The following is a 24,373-nucleotide window of genomic DNA, read 5'->3' as shown; positions in this document are numbered from 1 at the left end:
CAGATGGTTAATCAGAGGTTCAGGCTGTGATCAACAGTTTCCCTTACAAGGGGAAGTGCTTATCTCCAGATGCGATAAGACTAATTGTTAATAACAAATTCAAAAGTGAGAATACTAGTGTTTCACAATTTTTATTTTGGACTTCTGCTGGCTGTACACAGAAATGGATCATCTGAAAGAGAAGCTAGAAAGGAATGCTTTTAAATAGTCTACATAAACAAGTGCATACAAAGAGACTCACAGATGCAGCTTAGCACTCCACCAGAAGTGTATCTACTTTACCTCCTTGCATATTTGCCCATTGAAAAGTTTTACTTCTGAAAAATACTGTTCTCAACTATATCTACTATAACTATATCTACTGTACCTAACTATATCAGTCTCAAAGAATATTTAATATTCTTTACCCAGAGGAGTACTGCATTTATTCCACAGGCAAAGAAATTCCTGGGGTAACAAAAAAGTAGCAGAATCATGACTTGAATGTAAAAAGCACCATATTAGCACAAGGCTTCTGTTTACAGGCCATCTGTTCTTTCAAACTTTATCGCTTCCTTAATGTGCAGCACAATTGCACACATATCTGTTGCTGCAGGTTTTCCATAAAGTTACCAGGATGCCATAGTAATTAATGCTGTAACGGGAGACAAAAATTACACACTGAGCGGCAAACCATAATTGTTTTTTTCATGTTTAAGAAAAGCAGCATTGTAGAGCAGAAGACGATGGAAAGTGCAACAAGACAGCAGAGCAGCAAGGTCCCAGGCCACAGCGAGCAAGGATCCACTCAGACAAAACAGCTGAGAATACACAAATAAGAGAAAGAAACTACTTACCTTTAGAAGGCCTGTAAGGTCTTCAGGTACGCAGGGATCTCCAGTAAGATCCCTTCACCTCCACTGCCAGCTCTTAAATGAGGACTGGATAGGGTGTATCCTGACTCCACCTTTCTGGTCACTCAGTACATTCACCGCATGCACCTGAGCTCCCCTGGCTGGCCCTGCCTCCCCACCAGGTGCTCCATCACTGCTTTAGGCCATGACTTAGCACTGCCACTATGTGGAGACAGTAAAAAGATGTAAAGAATGTGGTTTTTTTTTGTTTTGTTTTGTTTTTTGTTTTTTAAAAACCAAAGTCACCTAACTTGATATTTAAAATGTTTAAAACCTTCAGGAGACTGCTCACAAATCACAGCACAAATGGAGACAACAACAACAAAAAGAGTTCTGCTGCTACCCACATTTCTTAAGACAGACTTACGGTTCCAGAAGTTCTATCTGAAGTTCGCCCAAAGAGGATTTCTGAATTTCATTATGAAAATAATCCTTATGACACACAACACTCATAAAACTAGGAAAAAAATAAGCCATGTCTGCTGATAAGAGTTCACTGCCAAAATCAAACTAAAAGACCATTGGTGTGCACACCTGTGTGTTGGAGTCTACCAGTTTTCCTCACAACCCTATCAGAAGATGTTTTCAATTCTCAAGAAATTTATATTCTACTTACATCACTTAATTTGCATGAAACTGATACATGCAGTCATTGGATGTCACTCTACGTTCCCAGTAGTTATGTGATCCTACCAAAATGCCTCCTTTATTGATGGATTTTAATGCAAGGCATGAAGTACTTATCAGTGATATTCCAGTAAGCTGTATGTTTAAGTATATACAAAGAAAAGAACCTGTGGTTCAAGTAAAAGGCACTTGGATGCATTTTGATACTGCTTAGACAGGTGCAAAGTAAGTGGTTGCAAGTTCTCTGAGGATAAACATATCTCAACTTGGATGTATTTCAAACTGATTTAGGAAGCACACTTCTTACATACCATGCATAAGACCAAATAAAATGCAGATTTTAGTGATTTACAGCAACCAACAACTATCAAAAGAGGGTACAAACTGCTAAGTGGCTAAAAGACAATTGAAGTATCATGATATTTACTATACAGAGGGCCACAGTTTTTATTATCCAAAAACAAAAAAAAGCCATGATAAAAAAACAAAACAAGATAAATCAGATGGCAACTCTTTATAGATATCTATTTATTTGTGTATACTGACTACCAAGCACATCAGTTCTCAGAGTTGGCACTATTTACAAACTACAGCTTACATCAGCAATACAAGCAACCAAAACATGGACTTCATTGAGAAATTTAAGCATTTGATTCTTGCATCACAGTTTCTTTACTTACAGGGACTCAGTTCAACAAAACTGATAAGAAGTTTGTCAGTAGAGCATCAACACACTTTCTTTAAAGTCAACTGGACTTAAGAAGAAGAAAGACCATACTCAAAACTGCTATGCTCAGTTAGAAGTTACTTCATTAAGCTTTCTTGAATAAGCAGCAGTCAGTGTCATTTTTGCTAGGGCCAGTAAAGATCTGAAGTTTTTAAAGCCTGCCAAAGCCAGGTCTCAAGCAATACATTTTTTCATTTGCATTTAAAATAGCGAAACATTTTGCTACAACTCAGTAACTACATGAGGCTTTCTGAATTCCCTTTTTACTCACACAGCACGTCGTGTTCACGCTTGTCTGGCTGATTCCAAAGATTACACAGAACTGAGCACACCGAGTACAGTAAATGATGTAAAGGAGAAGGGATACAGTAACATCTCAGCTGCATAAAAAATAAATTATTTCAAATAAACACTGTCTCAAAGACAGTAATAATGGGGCTGAGCCGCATACAAGCAGTCACAACACTAGCTGCCTGTTCCCCTCCAGGAAGCACAGCAGGTGCAGTGCGAGCCAGCACAAGTGTGACAGGCCCTGGCTAACTGCTGGATTCTCACTGATCCACAGTGACTACAGCATAATAAACTTAGTTGGTGACTTACGCTATGACAGAATCAATATTAGCCTTGTACATTACACCGGACACAAGAGAGCAAACCTGGGGCTGCAAACACCTCCAGGATACAATGCAAAAAAGCAAACAAACAAAAACAACAAGAAAAGGGAGATAAAGTCAAATATTCTCCTGCTGAAGCCTATCATTCCCCAAAAATACCGTTCCTCTTATTTTAAGCACTCCCAAAGCATTTCGCTGGGCACGGCCGGGCAGCGGCAGGGCCACGCCGGTGTCTGAAGTTCCTCAGGCTCGCTCGACACAAACCAGGTGCTAAGCGCCAACGAAGCGCTAACGCGGCCGCAGCCCGGGCGCCAGCGATACGCAAACCCAAGTCCTCTCCAACCGCCGGCCCCGGTTCTCTCCGCTCGGCCCCCACCCCATCGAGCGACGCGACCGCCGCGTCCCGCTCTCCCATTCCGGGCCGCTCGCCTCGCAGGCCCCACCGCCAGAAGTGTGCGCGCGGGTGTCCCGGCCCCACCTCGACAGCCGCCCACACAAACCTTCTCCAGAGTCGCGTCCATTGCCGGTGGGGCCTCCGCCGTCCTCCGCCTCCCCACCGCAAACTTCCGCCTCAGCTCGGACCGGCTCCACGCTGGCAGCACTGACGAGGCCACGGCGGGAGGGGCGATGAACGCGCTCACCTATAGGGGAACGGCGGCAGCCGGCCGCCCGTGCGCGGCACAGACCATCGCTACAGCTCGGCGGGGAGGAGCTGAGGCAGCAGCACCGCCATCGCAGTGCGACAGGCTGCAGACAGCACGGCAGCCCGCGCAGCTTCTCCCCCCTCCAGCGGGTGGAACGCTCCGGGAGAGGGGCCAGGCTGGTGCCGAGCTCGGGCGCACGCGCGGTGAGCGCAGTCGGAGCTGCGGGTTGAAGTTCCTGCGTCCGCTGGGTTGATGTTAGCGCCGCTCCCCACACAGCGCTGAGCCTGACGGCCGCCAGGACGGCACGGGCTCTCTGGGGTACTCCGAGCGCTCCACACCCGGTTCTTGAATATTGGAAAACGATGTAAAGAGACGCTAGCCAAAAAAAAAACCAAAACAAGCAAACAAAAAAACATGACAACATCAACTAGATCATTTTTTATGGATATTCATAAGCAATTAGCACGAGCTTTCTGGCTCTGGAGAAGTTTTCCTTGGTTTTCATCGTCCTATTTCCCCCCCACCCCACACCCCCCTCCCTTCTAACTTCGTTTAATTCCCGTTATCTTGACAGAACCACGATCTGCGCTGCGGCTCCGTGTCATGGTCGCGGTTATTTCCGCGGTCTCTGCTGCCACCGCGCGGCCAGTCCGCGGAACTGCGGCACGCGCGCAGCCGTGCGGAAGTGGTACATGTACGTGTCGTCGTCGCCCTGCGCAGCTAGGCCGCCAATCGGTACTGGTTACTCCTGCAGACAGCAGTGCGCATGCAAACTGCTACGTGAAAAAAGGCGCACGCATTCTACCACGGCAATGAAAGCATATGCGTAGACATGTACCTGAAATGGCACATGCATAGTTGTGTATAATGAGCAGCGCATCCGTACTAGTGTACTTGGAGGGGAGCTTGTGTAAACGTAAGAACTAGTGCACGCATACTACTATGACAAAAGAGATGCACGCGTAGTCCTCTAAGGGCGCAGGAGCAGGCGATCCCCTGAGCTGTAAAATGAGCCGGTGGGGAAGAAGACCGAAGTGGATGAATAGGAGCTATTCTTGAGGCTCCGGGAGAAAAAGAGAATCTACCACTTGTGGAAGGAGGGATGGGCAACTGAGAATGAATACAGAGAAGTTGTTAGGATTTGTAGAGGTGAAATCAAAAAGGCAAAAGCCCAGCTTGAATTTAACCTGGCCACTGGGGTGAAAAGGAATAAGAAACTTTTCTAAATACATTAACAGTAAGAGGAGGACAAAGGCAAATATCCACTCTTTGCTGGATGATGCTGGGAATGTGACCACTAAGGATAAGGAAAAGGCAGAGGTTCTGAATGCCTTCTTTATGTCTGTCTTTAAAAAGTCTGTACATATAAGTCAGACCAGTTATTCTCAGGGTTTCCAAAGACTGAGAAGCCTACTTTGAAATTGAAGGTGCCACGGCTTGGAAGCACACCCACACCCACTGCCAGGCAGTGAGAGAGAGAGAGAGCCAGCATCACTTCTGTGATGTGTTTTCCTCTCCGACTGTGAGGTCCTCTGGGACGTGTGGGGATAGTTACCATCTGGATGTAGCAGTGACCCATCACATATTGTTCTGTTGGTCCAAGGCAAAAGCGCAGGGGAGAGCAGCAGCAGCATCTGGCCACAAGCAGCAAACTGGTCAAGCACAGAGCAGGTGCTGGAGGAAGCAGCAGTCTCACACAGCAGGGTCTCATGCAGCAGGCCCAGGAGAGCAGCAGAACAGCAGCAAGGGATCTGAAGCCAGACACCTATCTTGTTCTTCAGCATGCAGACATCTTCTTCAGCATGCAGGTGTCAGGTTGTGAGGAATCTGATGTCAGAAAACCTTGTTCACATTGTGAGGATTCTGATGTCAGAAAACCTTCTTGTTCTTGTTGTGAGGAATCTGATGTCAGAAAACTTAACTTCATGATTGCTGATCCCTCTTTTATCCTCCTTTCTCCTGCCTACGTGACATTCCTGGGTGTTTGGGTAAGAGTCGTGCAGCACCCCCTGAGATGGCCATCTTCCTCGAGATAAGCCCACACACAAGACCACTTCACTGCCATTCATCTGCAGCTTACCTCTTGTTGCCCCTTATCAGTGCCACTCAGACAAAGGATTTCTCAACCCTTGCCCAGGACTTGCTTGGACTTGTCAATCCTCAGCTTTGAGTCAGTAGTGCAAAAGCACAGCCTCTTACACATGCCTAAAGTTTGGGATGGAAATAGGTGTTTTGGGGAGAAAATATTTAACCTTTGAGAAAAAAAAGCAGCATTTTGAGGAGTAAATGTCTTTTTGATGGTATAAAAAGTCATGCTTAAAAGAGAAAATTTTATTTCTGGGATAAACAGTAATATTTGGGGTAAAAATGTCTAATTTTGGACATAAACTGATATTAAGAGGAGAAATTATTGGATTTTGGAGACAAACAAGGGTATTTTGAGTACAAAAGCATCATATTGAGCTAAAAAACAGTGATGTGTAGAATCAAACTATAACCAGAACTAGGTTATAAATCAGCTATGTGTTTATTCAGTGCTGGGCACATGGGGGATCACTCCTCCTGTCATGTGCACCAATAGACAGGAGTGTTAGAAAGTTATAGAGCAAGTGTATACATATTCAACAGATTTCCAAGAAATCATTAACATATTCATTGTTTTCCCAGGAACTCATTTACTACTGACACGTGCGCGGTCCATAGCGGGGGTCTCGCTCCGGTGGTCGTTGGGATGAAGTCAGAAGTCTTCCTCAGGTTGACCTTCCTTCTTTGACCCAGCTCCTTCACTCAACCCAGTCAAAACCATTTTCTTTGGCTACTTTTCTCTTATGTTTGCCCAGCTGCATTGTCTTGATTACAGAAATGTTGACATGTTCCACTGGTCCTTTTCTTCTGACTTTTCCCAAAGCCTAGGATACTTATCTTCATGTGAATGGTCCCTACTTACCCCATTTCTGATTTCAGAAGAGGGGAAAAAGATGAATTTTTTTGTGTTTGTTTTGAAAAATAATGAGCAGAACAAAGCAATGGCAATTTGAACTTGGAGTCAGTATTGCCATTTTAAGCATGTTACTCTTTTTGTTGACAAAGCATTCAAATCTGCATAAGGATTTTATTTTTCTAGCCTTGAATGTTAGCTTCCTGGTGTAAAGCTCCCTAAAGGAAACCAAAACCCTTTTAGAAGCTGAGCTCTTTTCCCAGGGGAGACTGTATAAGGTTTTGATAAACAGAATTTGGCAGTGAGCAGGGAGGAAATGTGCTTTATGGGTGGCAGCAGGAGAATACCCATCAGGCTTCCAGTGTTCTGCCCCTTCCCTCCTCTAACTTATGTTTCTTTGAAAAAAGGAGCATTTGTGTGTCTGTTGTACTAGTCTTTCTGTTCTGGGTTTCAGCGGATGTAAGTGAACTCAGATAGTAGTCCCAAGATCTTTGTTTTACCTGTTTAAGTGGCTGTGAGATGTAAGACTGTAGTATGGTCAAAGACATGGCATTTCTTGGAGCTAGTGGAGCAAGACTTGTAGCTTCTTGTCCTTCTGGTCTGCCAGGTCCAGCTACTTAGATGTAGCACTGATAAATGAACACCTAGAAGAGTGTGAAAGTCTCAAGAAAAACATACATACAGTTCAGCCTCTCCTCCTCCCCAGTTCTGCTAAAAGTTCTACATAAAATCTAGGAGTTAATCTTCCAAATCATAAATGGTCTTAGAGCTTTAATGTGTAACCAGGAATGTTCCTAATGCTCATCAAAAGGTCTCCACTGCCAGCACGGAATTGGGCCACAGGGCTGCCTGCTGGATTAAATTCTGTAGATTGATTATATGCTGTTTGAGATGGAATGTTCCCTCCCCTCCCCTCGCTTCCCCTCCCCCTGACCTTCTGGATGCTTCTCCTAACCAGGATTTCATGCCTGTTTGTTATGGTTTTGCAATTTGGTTGGTGTTGGTATTCCACATCAGAACATCATGCCGAATAATGGGAGTTAAGGGGACAAGTTTTTTCTGTGGACTGCCCTAAATGGGCATGTGGGGAGTGGCACCGGAGGGGAAGTCGGGAGGGGGACGGGGTTTCTGGCCTGGCTCCCTACGAGGAGACAGCGTGGTTGGAGCTTCCCGCCTTCCACAGCTTATTGGTGAGATTGGGGACTTGGTTTTCTCTTTGTTGAAATTCTCTTGTTGTTGTTTAGTGTTATTGGGTTTTATTAAACTGCCGTTCGTTCTCAGATCATTCTTTTTTTTCTCCTTCATTTTTTTTTAGACCCAATCGCAATCTCCCTTCCCCTCCCCTCTCCCGAATCGCACATGGTCAGGCCGAACCGCGCCAGGCCAGGCCGCACATGCTGCACCACGCTGTTAGAGAAGGGAGGCACTTTTGTTCCTGCTCCCCTGGGTTTGTTCCCACTGACCCGGAGTGAGCTCTAGAGAGAACTCTGTGACCTTTTTCAGTGGAGAATGCGGGCAATGCTCTGGGCAATGTTTTGGGCAGTAATGAAGTGGCTTATTTCAGCAGCCCTGTACATGGGACTGAGGGTCCTTATGTTCCTGTGGTCCCAGCTTCAGAGCATCGTGTTGGGGGTGTTAGTTGTACAATCATTATGCCAACGGCAGCCAGTGATAGGGATACCTGCCTGGCTCCCTTTCAGCCTAACAAACATCACAGACACTGTGCTCAGACTGGCTCACGAATGCTCTGAGTTCCTTAAGTATCACTGGGGTGTCAAATTGGACACTGTGTTGTTAGTCTCTCTAATTATAGTAATTGTAGTAACTTACTATAAAGTGCAGAGAGACTTGCAAAGAATAGTGAGAGACTTAGGAAAAAGGCCAGAAGCATCGGGACCCCCCGGTGTCAGGTAATCTCACTCCTGAACACCAGAGGGACCTTGAGAAATTAAATGAACCTTTGAGTGAGGGATGGTGTAACTCAGGGGGATCTCAGAACGAGCGGCTTATGAAAGAGATAGAGAGTCTCAAGAATGAGATCAAAACCCTAAGGGAAAGGCTCCAAGTTAATCCCAGCCAACCACAGGAAGCACCAGCATCAGTGTCAGTCGCCCCAGTGGCAGGCCAGAGATGGGAACGTGTGTCCTCATGTCTGGAATGGAAGGAGGAAGTAGAGGAAGATCCTGGTGAGGGGCCCTCCCCAAAACCACCAAGGAAGGCAACTCAGAAGACTAACAGACATGGAGAGGATAGTGATGATGAGGGGGAAGTCACCGTTTCCTCTATTCGTAAACCTATGAAAATTACTGAAATCCAAGGCACGAGAAAGGAGTTTGCCCGACTCCCAGGTGAACACCTTGTCATTTGGCTGCTTCGGTGTTGGGACAATGGGGCCAGCAGCGTGTCCCTAAGTTGCAATGAGGCTCATCAACTAGGAAACATTGCTCAAAACCCATATATTGATAGAGGGATCAGCAGATGTCTCGATGGAGTTGCCACTCTTTGGGAGAGGATGCTGTCAGCTGTAAAGGCAACTTGTCTTCTCAGAAGTGATTTGGAGCCTGTACTGGAAAAATGGAGTACAGCTGAGGAAGGTATCCAGTACCTGAGAAAAATGGCTGTGGCAGAAATGCTGTTTGATCCCATGTTTGTCCCTAAGGACCCAGAGGATGGCCATGACCCAGAGAAGGTGAGCTGTACTCCGGAAATATGGAAGAAACTCATACGGTCAGCACCGGAGTGGTATTCCAGTGTACTATTAACGACCGCTAACAGGTATGAAGAGCTGGATAGAAGACCTCCAATTTTTGAGCTTATCCTTTCACTGCAAAATACCGAAAGCACACTAGCGCCATACCGTGCCACCATCGCAGCCATCTGCCTAATAATGGATAGAATGGATGTCATGGTTTAATAATTTTGTAATTTTGCTATCAGTATTCCACATAATAACATCATATAAAGCATGAATAATTTTACTGAATCTGCAGCTTACAGAAGAAGACTACATCTCCCAGAGAACAACACGATGGGTCATGGGACCTGGACTCTATATTAACTTGGTCGCAGACTAGACTGATGTCTTTCGAGTTCTGGAGTTCAGTGGAGTGTGTGGGAGCCTTTGCCATTTCACCTAGATTTCACAGTAGGCCTCTCAGTTACGGGACTCATTCTCACTCCTATTTTGCTTGATTCGTTAGCTCAATTTTCAATTATATTGTATTATATTGTGTTATCCTGTATTTCAATATAGTATTTAGTAAATAAGTGTGCCTCCTTAGATCTTTGCCACTGTTTTCTTTTCTTAATTAACTTTTTCCTTTCGGCCTAGGGCCCCTGCGGGGCCCATGGCCCCCTGTCACGGACCCAGGTGGATTTTTCGTTATACCCGTGATAATGGACCAAATAGAAAACAAGACAACATGCTGAAGAACTGGTCCGTGGCAAGGAATCACAGTGAACCTGTGTCAGTCTCAGCCGTCAGATTCAAACACCCACTAGCCTGAGTGAATGACTGCAGTGAGCCTATGTCAAGTGGTGAGATTGGGGACTTGGTATTCTCTTTGTTGAAACTCTCTTGTTGTTTAGCATTATTAGGTTATTAAACTGCCATTCGTTCTCAGATCACCTTTTTTCTCTCTTATTTTTTGTTAGAACTAATCGCAATCTCCCTTCCCTTCCCCTCTTCTGAAACGCACGTGGCCGGGCCGCGGCGCACATAGGACGACTTTGAAACTTATAGATACCCAAAGGAAGACATTTGGGCCCAGAGATATCCATGAGACCCCATAGAGACCCCATAGTGGCACATAGCAACCCATAGGGGGGACATTGGGACACATAGGGACACATAGTGACCCATAGGGGGACATTGGGACACATAGGGACCACATGGATTACAGTGGGGGACAGTGAGACCCATAGAGACACATAGGGACCCCGCTGAGACCCATAAGAGACCCCATAGAGGCACATAGGGACCACACTGAAACAATTAGATACCCTTAGGGAGACATTTGGTCCCAGGGATACCCATAAGAGACACCATAGAGGCACATAGCAAGCCAAAGGGGGGACATTGGGACACATAGGGACACATAGTGACCCATAGGGAGACACTGGGACCCATAGGGGGACATTGGGACACATAGAGACCCCATGGATTAAGGTGGGGGACAGTGAGACCCATAGAGACACATAGAGACTCTGCTGAGACCCATAAGAGACCCCATAGAGGCACATAGGGACCACATTGAAACCCATAGATACCCATAGGAGGACATTTAAGCCCATAGATACAAATAAGAGACCCCATAGAGACCCCATAGAGGCACATAGCAACACATAGGAGGGACATTGGGACACATAGGGACACATTGTGACCCATAGGCTGACACTGGGACCAATAGGGGGACATTGGGACACATAGGGACCCCATGGATTTCAGTGGGGGACAGTGAGACCCATAGAGACACATAGAGACCCTGCTGAGACCCATAAGAGACCCCATAGAGGAACATAGCAACCCATAGGGGGACATTGGGACACATAGGGACACACCGTGACCCATGAGGAGACACTGGATCCCATAGGGGGACAATGGGACACATAAGGACCCCATGGATTACAGTGGGGGACAGTGAGACCCATAGAGACACATAGGGACTTCGTTGAGACCCATAGAGACCCCATAGAGGCACATCGGGACCACATTGAAACCCATAGATGCACATAGGAAGACATTTGGGCCCAGAGATACCCATAAGAGACCCCATAGAGACCCCATAGAGGCACATAGCAACCCATAGGGGGGACATTGGGACACATAGTGACCCATAGGGAGACACTGGGACCCATAGGGGGACATTGGGACACATAGGGACCCCATGGATTACAGTGGGGGACAGTGAGACCCATAGAGACACATAGGGACCTTGCTGAGACCCATAAGAGACCCCATAGAGGCACATAGGGACCACATTGAAACCCATAGATACCCTTAGGAATACATTTGGGACGATAGTTACCCATAAGAGACCCCATAGAGACCCCATATAGGCACATAGCAAACCATTGTGGGGACATTGGGACACATAGGGATCACCCATAGAGAGAACAATAGAGACCATATAGGGACCCATTTTAAGAGGCATAATACCCCAAATAGAGTCCTATAGGGACCCAGAGTCCATAGGGAAACATTGGGAACCCACAGGGGCTGTGTGGGAGATTGGTAATCACAGCCTGAACCCTCTGATTTAATCAGCTGAGGCAAGTGTGGGGTCAGCTGCGGGAGCAACAGGTGAGAGTAATGGAAGCTGTGCTTCCGGAAGGGCTTGGAAGCTCGACTTCTCCACCTCCTCTGAGACCTCATTTAAGGGCTGACCCTCACTCGAGCCCGCTTTCCCATTATCTTTCCGAGCTCCTGTTTCCACGGGTGAGGTCCCAGAAAGAACTGGAGGCTTGCCAACGTGACTCCCATTTCCAAGCAAGGTTGTCAGGAGGATCCGGGCAACTCCAGGCCTGTTAGCCTGACCTCGGTGCCAGGGAAGGGAATGGAACGAATTGTCTTGAGGGAGATGACAGATGCGGGCAGGTGTGGGATGAGCAGGAGAATCAGACCTAGCCAGCATGGTTCGTGAAGGGCAGCTCCTGCTTGACCAATCTGATCTCCTTCTACGATCCTGTGACCCATCTGATGGATGAAGGAAAGAAAGAAAGGCTGTTGATGTGCTCTACTTGGACTTCAGCAAAGCCTTCACAACTGTCTCCCATGCTATTCTCCTACAAAAGCTGGCAGCCCTTTTCCCAACCATTGAGAATTCTGTGATTCTGTGAGGCAGCATCTCTTGGACATCGCTCTGGCAGTGAAGACCGCCCCAGCTTCCTCAGCGAAGGCATCACCAACTGGTGAGTTTCTCTCTCGCTTAGAACCTCTGTACATTTGTTACCATCTTTGTTACCATCTGTATAGTTACCACCTAGACAGGGGGACATAGAGAGACACTGGGACCCATAGGGACCCATAGAGATCCAGAGGAAGACATTGGGACCCATAGAGAGACACTGGGACCCATAGGGACACATAGAGACCCATAGACAGTCATTGGGACCACATAGAGACCCATAGACCAGTCATTGGGAGCCATAAGGAATAAATTGAGACCCATAGAGACCCCATTGAGACCTCATAGTGCCCGAAAGAAACCCATAAGCGACCCCATAGTCACCCATAGCGCCCCATAAGGAACACAAAGATAGCCCATAAAAGCCCCATAAGTGACCCATAGGGGCCCAAAGAGACCCCATAGCAACCCCATAGCTACTCCATAGTGCCCCATAGCAGCCCATGGAGCCTCATAGACACTCCATTGTGCCCCAAGCAGCACCCCATTGACACCCCATAGGGACCCATAGACACAGCATACTGCTCCATAGAGCCCCATAGACACCCCATAGTTCCCCACAGCACCACATATAGCAGCCCACAGTGCCCCATAGACACCACATAAGGCCCTACAGCCACACCATAGAGCCCAATTGAACCAAATAGACACCCCATATCGCCCCATACTGCCTGTAGACACCCCATAGAGCCCCATAGAAACTCACTGAACCCCATACAGACCCCATGCAGACCCCATAGAGCCCCACAGCACCCATAGATCCCCAAGACACCCCAATAAGACGCCCCATAGGGACTCATAGCGCCCCCATAGAAACCCATTCTTCCGCATAGAGCCCCATAAGCAAACCATAAGCACCCCATAAGTCACCCAAGCGCCCCATAGGAACCGCAAGGATACCCCAAAGCAGCCGCAAGCCACCACAATAAGTGACCATAGTGACCCATAGGCCCAAAGAGACCCCATAGCACCCCATAGCCTACTCCATAGTGCCCCATAGCAGCCCATGGAGCCTCAATAGACACTCTCTTGTGCCCCACAGCCCCATTGCAACCCCATAGAGACCCATAGACACCCTATACTAACTCCATAGAAGCCCCATAGAACAACCCATAGTGGCTCACAGCACAAAATAGGAACAACATAGTGCCACAAGAACACCACAATAAAGGACATATAGCCCCGCGCCAATAGAGCCCCACAAGACATCCCATAAGAGCCCCGTAGGCAACCCATTTGGTGCCCCATAGAGCTCCCATAGCCACCCATAGCAACTAATTACCAAATAGACACACTATAGCGTTCCATAGACACCCCATAGAAACCTCAGAACGCCCATAGAGCTCCATAGGCACCCCATAGAGGCCCCATAGAAGAACGCCATAGAGGGCACATAAGCAACCGCATAGGTGGGAACATTGGGACACATTAGGGACACATAGTGACGCCATAGGGAGACACTGGGACCCATAGGGTGAACATTGGGGACAACATAGGGACACCAAATGGATACATGGTTGAATACACCCATGTTGTATGTTTTCCAATGTTTATCAACATGTTGATGTGGGTCAAGATCTATGGGGGCAGGAGCCTGCTGTGGGGCAACAAATGTGGGTTCAGATCTATTGGGCCGGAGGTGCTGATGGGGCTGAATTGTAGGAAAGATCTTATGGGGCAGGAGATGCTTTGGGGCAGATGTGGGTCCAGGTCTATTGGCTGGAGCTTGCTGTGGGGCCACTTGTGGGTCAGATCTATGGGGCAGGAGCTGCTGTGGGTCAGATCTATGGGGCAGGAACAGATGTGGGCCTGATGTTGGTCAGATTTATGGAGCAGGAGCTGCTGTGTTGCAGATGTGGGTCAGATCTATGGTTGCTGGAAGCTGAGTGTGGGGCAGATGTTAGGGCATATCTATGGGGCAGGAGCGTGCTGTGAGGCTTGATGGGTGTTAGATCTATGGGGAGGAACTGCTGTGGTGCAGATGTGAGTCACATCTATGGGGCGGGAGATGCTGTGGGGCTGATGTGGGTCAAATCTATGGGGCAGGAGCTGCTGTGAGGCACATGTGGGTCAGATCTATGGTGTAGGAGCTGCTGTGGGGCTGATGTGGGTCAGATCTATGGGGCAGGAGCTGCTGTGGTTAAAGATCTATTTGGCAGGATCTGCTGTGGGGCAGATTTGGGTCAGATCTATGGGGCAGGAGCTGCAGTGGAGATGATGTACGTCAGATCTATGGGGCAGGAGCTGCTGTGGGGCTGATGTGGGTTAGATCTATGGGGCAGGAGCTGTTGTGGGGCTGATGGGGGTCAGATCTATGGGGCAGGAGCTGTTGTGGGGCTGATGGGGGTCAGATCTATGGGGCAGGAGCTGCTGTGGGTCAGATCTATGGGGCAGGAGCTGCTGTGGGGCTGATGTGGGTCAGGTCTATGGGCAGGAGCTGCTGTGGGGCAGATGTGGGTCAGATCTATGGGTCAGCAGCTGCTGTGGGTCTGATGTGGGTCAGATCTATGGGGCAGGAGCTGCTGTGGGGCTGATGTGGGTCAGATCTATGGGGCAGGAGCTGCTGTGGGGCTGATGTGGGTCAGATCTATGGGGCAGGAGCTGCTGTGAGGCTGATGGGTGTTAGATCTATGGGGAGGAGCTGCTGTGGTGCAGATGTGGGTCAGAGCTATGGGGCAGGAGCTGCTGTGGGGCAGAAGTGGGTAAGATCTATGGGGTAGGAGATGGTGTGTGGCAGATGTGGGTCAGATCTATGGTGTAGGAGCTGCTGTGGGGCAGATGTGGGTCAGATCTATGGGGCAGGAGCTGCTGTGGGTCAGATCTATGGGGCAGGAACAGATGTGGGCCTGATGTTGGTCAGATTTATGGAGCAGGAGCTGCTGTGTTGCAGATGTGGGTCAGATCTATGGTGCAGGAGCTGCTGTGGGGCAGATGTAGGGCTTATCTATGGGGCAGGAGCTGCTGTGAGGCTGATGGGTGTTAGATCTATGGGGAGGAGCTGCTGTGGTGCAGATGTGGGTCAGAGCTATGGGGCAGGAGCTGCTGTGTGGCAGATGTGGGTCAGATCTATGGTGTAGGAGCTGCTGTGGGGCTGATGTGGGTCAGATCTATGGGGCAGGAGCTGCTGTGGTTAAGATCTATTTGGCAGGATCTGCTGTGGGGCAGATTTGGGTCAGATCTATGGGGCAGGAGATGCTGTGGGGAACATGTGTGTCAGGTCTATGGGGCAGGAGCTGCTGTGGGGCTGATGTTGGTCAGATCTTTGGGCAGCAGCTGCTGTGGAGCAGATCTGGGTAAGATCTATGTCGCAGGAGCTGCTGTGGGGCAGACGTGGCACATATCTATGGGGCAAAATCTGCTGTGGGGCTGATGTGGGTCAGATCTATGGGGCAGGATCTCCTGTGGGGCTGATGTGGGTCAAAATCAATGGGGCAGAGCTGCTCTGGGGCACATGTGGGTCAGATCTATGGAGCAGGAGCTGCTGTGGGGCAGATTTGAATCAGATCTATAGGCAGGAGCTGCTGTGGGTCAGATCTATGGGCAGGAGCTGCTGTGGGGCACATGTGAGTTAGATCTATGGGGCAGGAGATGGTGTGGGGCAGATTTGGGTCAGATGTATGGGTCAGGAGCTGCTGTGTTGCTGATGAGGGTCAGATCTATGGGGCATGGGCTGCTGTGGTTCAGATCTACGGGACTGGAGCTGCAGTGGAGCACATGTGGGTCAGATCTATGGGGTAGAAGCTGTTGTGGGGCTGATGGGGGTCATATCTATAAGGCAGGAGCTGCTGTGGGGCTGACTTGGGTCAGATCTATGGGGCAGGAGCTGCTTTGGGGCTGATGGTGGTTAGCCCAACCTATGGGGCAGGAGCTGCTGTGGGGCACATGTGGGTCAGACCTATGGGGCAGGAGCTGCAGAGGGGATGATGTAGGTCAGATCTATGGGGCAGGAGTTGCTGTGGGGAATATGAGGGACATATCTATGGTGCAAAATCTGCTGTTGGACTGATGTGAGTCAGATCTATGAGTTTGGAGCTGCTGTGGGGCACATGTGGGTCAGATCTATGGGGCAGGAGATGCTGTGGGGCTGATTTGGGTCAGATCTATGTGGCAGGAGATGCTGTGGGTCAGATCTATGGGGCAGGAGCTGCTGTGGGGAACATGTGGGTCAGGTCTATGGGGCAGGAGCTGCTGTGGGCACATGTGGGTCACACTGGGACCCATATGGGGACAAAGGGAGACATCATAGAGACTCATAGGGACCTATTGGGACCAATAGGGACCCAAAGAGAGACATAGAGACCCCATAGAAACCCATGGAGACCCCATAGAGGCACAAAGTGACACATAGAGGGACACCAAGACCCATAGAAACCAGATAGAGACTCCATATAGACACATAGGAACACATAGAGACCCACTGGGACAGTGAGACCACATATAGACTCATAGGGACACATTAGGAGCCATTAAGACCCATAGGGACACATAGGACGACTTTGAAACTTATAGATACCCAAAGGAAGACATTTGGGCCCAGAGATAACCATAAGAGACCCCATAGAGACCCCATAGGGGCACATAGCAACCCATAGGGGGGACATTGGGACACATAGGTACACATTGTGACCCGTAGGAAGACACTGGGACCCATAGGGGGACATTGGGACACATAGGGACCCAATGAATTACAGTGGGGGACAGTGAGACCCATAGAGATACATAAGGACCCCGCTGAGACCCATAAGAGACCCCATAGAGGCACCTAGGGACCACATTGAAACTCATAGATACTTGTAGGAAGACATTTGGGCCCAGAGATATCCATAAGAGACCCCACAGAGACCCCATAGAGGCACATAGCAACCCATAGGGGGGACATTGGGACACGTAGGGAAACATTCTGACCCATAGGGAGACACTGGGACCCATATGGGGACATTGGGACACATAGGGACCCCTTGGACTACAGTGGGGGACAGCCAGACCCATAGAGACACATAGAAACCCCGCTGAGACCCATAAGAGACCCCATAGAGGCACATAGGGACCACATTGAAACCCATAGATAGCTATAGGAAGATATTTGGGCCCAGAGATACCCATAAGAAACCACATACAAGCACATAGCAACCCATAGGGGGGACATTGGGACACATAGTGACCCATAGGGGGACATTGGGACACATAGGTACACATAGGGAGACACTGGGACCCATAGGGGGACATTGGGACACATAGTGACCCCATGGATTAAAGTGGGGGACAGTCAGATCCATCGAGACACATAGGGACCCTGCTGAGACCCATAAGAGACCCCATAGAGGAACATAGCAACCCATAGGGGGGACATAGGGACACATAGGGACACACCGTGACCCATGAGGAGACACTGGATCCCATAGGGGGACAATGGGACACATAAGGACCCCATGGATTACAGTGGGGGACAGTGAGACCCATAGAGACACATAGGGAACCCGCTGAGACCCATAAGAGACCCCATAGAGGCACATAGGGACCTAATGTAACCCATAGATACCCACAGGGAGACATTTGGGCCCAGAGCTATCCATAAGAGAGCCCATTGAGGCACATAGCAACCCATAGGGGGGACATTGGGACACATAGGGACACATAGTGACCCATAGGGAGACACTGGGACCCATATGGGGATATTGGGACACATAGGGACCACATGGATTACAGTGGTGGACAGTGAGACCCATAGAGACACATAGGGACTTCGTTGAGACCCATAAGAGACCCCATAGAGGCACATAGGGACCACATTGAAACCCATAGATACCCTTAGGAATACATTTGGGACGATAGTTACCCATAAAAGACCCCATAGAGACCCCATAGAGGCACATAGCAAACCATAGTGGGGACATTGGGACACATAGGGACCCCATAGAGAGACATAGAGACATATAGGGACCCATTTAGAGGCATAATAACCCCATAGAGTCCTATAGGGACACCCAGAGATCCATAGGGAAACATTGGGACCCACAGGGGCTGTGTGGGAGATTGGTAATCACAGCCTGAACCTCTGATTAATCAGCTGAGGCAAGTGTGGGGTCAGCTGCGGGAGCACAGGTGAGAGTAATGGAGCTGTGCTCCCGGGAGGGCTGGAGCTCGACTCCACCTCCTCTGAGACCTCATTTAAGGGCTGACCCTCACTCGAGCCGCTTTCCATTATCTTTCCGAGCTCCCTGTTACCGGGTGAGGTCCCAGAAGACTGGAGGCTTGCCAACGTGACTCCCATTTCCAAGCAAGGTTGTCAGGAGGATCCGGGCAACTCCAGGCCTGTTAGCCTGACCTCGGTGCCAGGGAAGGGAATGGAACGAATTGTCTTGAGGGAGATGACAGATGCGGCAGGTGTGGGATGAGCAGGAGATCAGACCTAGCCAGCATGGGTTCGTGAAGGGCAGCTCCTGCTTGACCAATCTGATCTCCTTCTACGATCCTGTGACCCATCTGATGGATGAAGGAAAGAAAGGCTGTTGATGTGCTCTACTTGGACTTCAGCAAAGCCTTCACAACTGTCTCCCATGCTATTCTCCTACAAAAGCTGGCAGCCCTTTTCCAACCTTGAGAATTCTGTGATTCTGTGAGGCAGCATCTCTTGGACATCGCTCTGCAGTGAAGACCGCCCCAGCTTCCTCAGCGAAGGCATCACCACTGGTGAGTTTCTCTCTCGCTTAGAACCTCTGTACATTTGTTACCATCTTTGTTACCATCTGTATAGTTACCACCTAGACAGGGGGACATAGAGAGACACTGGGACCCCTAGGGACCCATAGAGATCCAGAGGAAGACATTGGGACCCATAGAGAGACACTGGGACCCATAGGGACACATAGAGAGACACTGGGACCCATAGGGACACATAGAGACCCATAGACAGTCATTGGGAGCCATAAGGATAAATTGAGACCCATAGAGACCCCATTGAGACCCATAGTGCCTCAAAGAAACCCATAGCGACCCCATAGTCACCCATAGCGCCCCATAGGAACACAAAGATACCCCATAGAGCCCCATAGTGACCCATAGGGGCCCAAAGAGACCCCATAGCACCCCATAGCTACTCCATAGTGCCCCATAGCAGCCCATGGAGCCTCATAGACACTCCATTGTGCCCCACAGCACCCCATTGCACCCCATAGGGACCCATAGACACAGCATACTGCTCCATAGAGCCCCATAGACACCCCATAGTTCCCCACAGCACCCCATAGCAGCCCACAGTGCCCCATAGACACCACATAAGGCCCTACAGCCACACCATAGAGCCCAATTGAACCACATAGACACCCCATATCGCCCCATAGTGCCTGTAGACACCCCATAGAGCCCCATAGAGACCCACTGAACCCCATACAGACCCCATGCAGACCCCATAGAGCCCCACAGACAACCCATAGATCCCCAAAGACACCCCATAGAGCCCCATAGGGACCTCATAGCGCCCCATAGAGACCCCATTCTTCCGCATAGAGCCCCATAGCAAACCATAGCACCCCATAGTCACCCATAGCGCCCCATAGGAACCCAAGGATACCCCAAAGCACCCCATAGACACCACATAGTGACCCATAGTGACCCATAGGGGCCCAAAGAGACCCCATAGCACCCCATAGCTACTCCATAGTGCCCCATAGCAGCCCATGGAGCCTCATAGACACTCTCTTGTGCCCCACAGCGCCCCATTGCACCCCATAGAGACCCATAGACACCCTATACTGCTCCATAGAGCCCCATAGCACCCCATAGTGCCTCACAGCACCCCATAGCACAACATAGTGCCACATAGACACCACATAAGGACATATAGCCGCGCCATAGAGCCCCACAGACATCCCATAGAGCCCCGTAGGCAACCCATTGTGCCCCATAGAGCTCCCATAGCCACCCATAGAAACTAATTTACCAAATAGACACACTATAGCGTTCCATAGACACCCCATAGAAACCTCAGAACGCCCCATAGAGCTCCATAGGCACCCCATAGAGCCCCATAGAGAACCCATAGAGGCACATAGCAACCCATAGGGGGGACATTGGGACACATAGGGACACATAGTGACCCATAGGGAGACACTGGGACCCATAGGGTGACATTGGGACACATAGGGACACCATGGATTACATGGTTGATACAACCCATGTTGTATGTTTTCATGTTTATCAACATGGTTGATGTGGGTCAGATCTATGGGGCAGGAGCTGCTGTGGGGCACATGTGGGTCAGATCTATTGGGCCGGAGGTGCTGTGGGGCTGATGTAGGAAAGATCTATGGGGCAGGAGATGCTTTGGGGCAGATGTGGGTCAGGTCTATTGGGCTGGAGCTGCTGTGGGGCACTTGTGGGTCAGATCTATGAGGCAGGGGCTGCTGTGGGTCAGATCTATGGGGCAGGAACAAATGTGGGCCTGATGTTGGTCAGATTTATGGAGCAGGAGCTGCTGTGTTGCAGATGTGGGTCAGATCTATGTTGCAGGAGCTGATGTGGGGCAGATGTAGGGCATATCTATGGGGCAGGAGCTGCTGTGAGGCTGATGGGTGTTAGATCTATGGGGAGGAGCTGCTGTGGTGCAGATGTGGGTCACATCTATGGGGCGGGAGATGCTGTGTGGCTGATGGTGGTTAGATCTATGGGGCAGGAGCTGCTGTGAGGCGCATGTGGGTCAGACCTATGGGGCAGGAGCTGCTGTGGGGCGCATGTGGGTCAGATCTATGGGGCAGGAGTTGCTGTTGGGCAGATGTGGGACATAACTATGGGGCAAAATCTGCTGTGGGGCTGATGTGGGTAAGATCTATGAGACAGGAGCTGCTGTGGTTCAGATCTATGGGGCAGGAGCAGCTCTGGGGCACATGTGGGTCAGATCTATGTGTTAGGAGCTGCTGTGGGGCACATGTGGGTCAGATCTATGTGTTAGGAGCTGCTGTGGGGCACATGTGGGTCAGATCTATGGGGCAGGAGATGCTGTGGGGCAGATGTGGGTCAGATCTATGGGGCAAAGGCTGCTGTGTGGCAGATGTGGGTCAGATCTATGGGGCAGGAGCTGCTGTGGTCAGATGTGGGTCAGATCTATAGGTCAGGAGCTGCTGTGGCTGATGTGGGCCAGTTCTATGGGGCAGGAGATGCTGTGAGTCAGATGTATGAAGGCAGGAGCTGCTGTGGGGCAGATGGGGGTCAATCTCTCTCAACAAGGNAGGTTTCAAAACAATAAAATTCTCAGCATTGAGGTTTGTAAGCATTGAGGATTCTAAGCATTGAGGATTCTAAGCTAAGCATTGAGGATTCTAAACATTGAGGATTCTAAGCATTGAGGTTTCTAAGCAAAGCATTGAGGTTGCTAAGCATTGAGGATTCTAAGCATTGAGGATTCTAAGCATTGAGGATTCTAAGCATTGAGGATTCTAATCTAGGCATTGAGGATTCTAAGCATTGAGGATTCTAAGCATTGAGGATTCTAAGCATTGAGGTTTCTAAGCTAAGCATTGAGGATTCTAAGCATTGAGGATTCTAAGCATTGAGGATGCTAAGCATTGAGGATGCTAAGCATTGAGGATGCTTAGGATGCTAAGTTGAGGATCTAAGATTGAGGATTCTAAGCATTGGGATTCTAAGCATGAGGATTTAAGCATTGAGGATTCTAAGCATTGAGGATTCTAAGCATTGAGGATTCTAAGCATTGAGGATTCTAAGCATTGAGGATTCTAAGCATTGAGGATTCTAAGCTAGGCATTGAGGATGCTAAGCATTGAGGATGCTAAGCATTGAGGATGCTAAGCATTGAGGATGCTAAGCGTGAGGACTAAGCATTGAGGATTCTAAGCATTGAGGATGCTAAGCATTGAGGATGCTAAGCATTGAGGATTCTAAGCTTTGAGGATGCTAAGCATTGAGGATTCTAAGCATTGAGGATGCTAAGCATTGAGGATTCTAAGCATTGAGGATGCTAAGCATTGAGGATTCTAAGCATTGAGGATGCTAAGCATTGAGGTTTCTAAGCACCGAGGATTCTGAGCTTTGAGGATTCTAAGCTAAGCAATGAGGATGCTAAGCAATGAGGATGCTAAGCATTGAGGATGCTAAGCATTGAGGATTCTAAGCATTGAGGATTCTAAGCTATGTAATGAGGATGCTAAGCATTGAGGATTCTAAGTATTGAGGTTTCTAAGCTAAGCATTGAGGATGCGAAGCATTGAGGATTCTAACTATTGAGGATTCTAAGCAATGCATGGAGGATTCTAAGCATTGAGGATTCTAAGCCAAGCATTGAGTTTTCTAATCTTTGAGGTTTCTAAGCATTAAGGCCTCTATGCATTGAGGTTTGTAAGCATTGAGGATTCTAAGCATTGAGGTTTCTAAGCATTGGGGATTCTACGCGTTGAGGATGCTAAGCACTGAGGATTCTAAGCATTGAGGTTTCTAAGCAGTGAGGATTCTAAGCATTGAGGATGCTAAGCATTGAGGATGCTAAGCATTGAGGATTCTAAGCATTGAGGATTCTAAGCATTGAGGATTCTAAGCATTGAGGATTCTAAGCATTGAGGATTCTAAGCATTGAGGATTCTAAGCTATGCATTGAGGATTCTAAACATTGAGGATGTTAAGCATTGAGGATTCTAAGCATTGAGGTTTCTAAGCTAAGCATTGAGGATTCTAAGCATTGAGTATGCTAAGCATTGAGGATGCTAAGCATTGAGGATGCTAAGCATTGAGGATTGCTAAGCATTGAGGATGCTAAGCATTGAGGATTCTAAGCATTGAGGATTCTAAGCATTGAGGATGCTAAGCATTGAGGATGGTAAGCATTGAGGATTCTAAGCAATGAGGATTCTAAGCCAAGCATTGAGTTTTCTAATCTTTGTTGTTTCTAACATTAAGGCCTCTATGCAATGAGGTTTGTAAGCATTAGGGTTGCTAAGCATTGAGGTTTCAGAGCAATAAAATTTCTAAGCAATGAGGATTCTGCGCATTGAGGTTTCTAAGCAATGCATGGAGGATGCTAAGCATTGAGGTTCCTAAGCAGTGAGGATTCTGAGCTTTGAGGATTCTAAGCTAAGCATGAGGATGCTAAGCAATGAGGATGCTAAGCATTGAGGATGCTAAGCATTGAGGATTCTAAGCATTGAGGTTTCTAAGCTAAGCATTGAGGATGCGAAGCATTGAGGATTCTAACTATTGAGGATTCTAAGCAATGCATGGAGGATGCTAAGCATTGAGGATTCTAAGCATTGAGGATTCTAAAGCTATGCATGGAGGATTCTAAGCATTGAGGATTCTAAGCAAGCATTGAGTTTTCTAATCTTTGAGGTTTCTAAGCATTAAGGCCTCTATGCATTGAGGTTTGTAAGCATTTGGGATGCTAAGCAATGAGGTTTCAACAATAAAATTTCTCAGCATTGAGGGTTTGTAAGCATTGAGGATTCTAAGCATTGAGGATTCTAAGCTAAGCATAGAGCATACTAAGGATTGAGGATGCTAAGCATTGAGGTTTCTAAGCAGTGAGGATTCTAAGCTAAGCACTGAGGATGCTAAGTATTGAGGTTTCTAAGCATTAAGGACTCTGTGCATTGAGGTTTCTAAGTTTGAGGATTCTAAGCATTGAGGATCCTGAGCTTTGAGGATTCTAAGATATGCATTGAGGATGCTAAGGATTGAGGATGCTAAGCATTGAGGATGCTAAGCATTGAGTTTCTAAGCATTGAGGATTCTAAGCATTGAGGATTCTAAGCATTGAGGATTCTAAGCATTGAGGATTCTAAGCATTGAGGATTCTAAGCATTGAGGATTCTAAGCAGTTGAGGATTCTAAGCATGAATTTTTAGGATTCTATGCTATGCATTGGAGGATCAAACATTGAGGATGTTAAGCATTGAGGATTCTAAGCATTGAGGTTTCTAAGCTAAGCATTGAGGATTCTAAGCATTGAGGATTCTAAGCATTGAGGATTCTAAGCATTGAGGATTCTAAGCCAAGCATTGAGGATTCTAAGCATTGAGG

General features: G+C 48.4%; 1 protein-coding gene across 2 annotated transcripts; it reads right to left on the bottom strand.

Moving 5' to 3' along the window:
- Positions 1-764: 764 nt before the first annotated feature.
- Positions 765-4,018, bottom strand: LOC116653781. 2 transcript variants are annotated; one of them, XM_032446325.1, is made up of 2 exons: positions 3,362-4,017; positions 765-1,055 (listed from the first exon to the last, which is right to left on the bottom strand). In XM_032446325.1, exons 1-2 carry the CDS (start codon positions 3,927-3,929, stop codon positions 1,024-1,026), a joined length of 600 nt encoding a protein of 199 aa, XP_032302216.1. In that variant the 5' UTR covers positions 3,930-4,017; the 3' UTR covers positions 765-1,023. The 2 variants fall into 2 exon arrangements, with proteins under 2 accessions (XP_032302216.1, XP_032302215.1); XM_032446324.1 differs by lacking the exon at positions 765-1,055 and adding an exon at positions 1,063-2,627 and having other exon boundaries at positions 3,362-4,018.
- Between the last annotated feature and the right edge of the window lie 20,355 nt (positions 4,019-24,373).

Source organism: Coturnix japonica, chromosome 8 (assembly GCF_001577835.2).
Source record: "Coturnix japonica isolate 7356 chromosome 8, Coturnix japonica 2.1, whole genome shotgun sequence".
In the NCBI taxonomy this organism is placed as follows: domain Eukaryota; kingdom Metazoa; phylum Chordata; class Aves; order Galliformes; family Phasianidae; genus Coturnix; species Coturnix japonica.
Note: the sequence above shows the minus strand (reverse complement) of the source record. Positions and strands in the feature narration are given on the sequence as shown.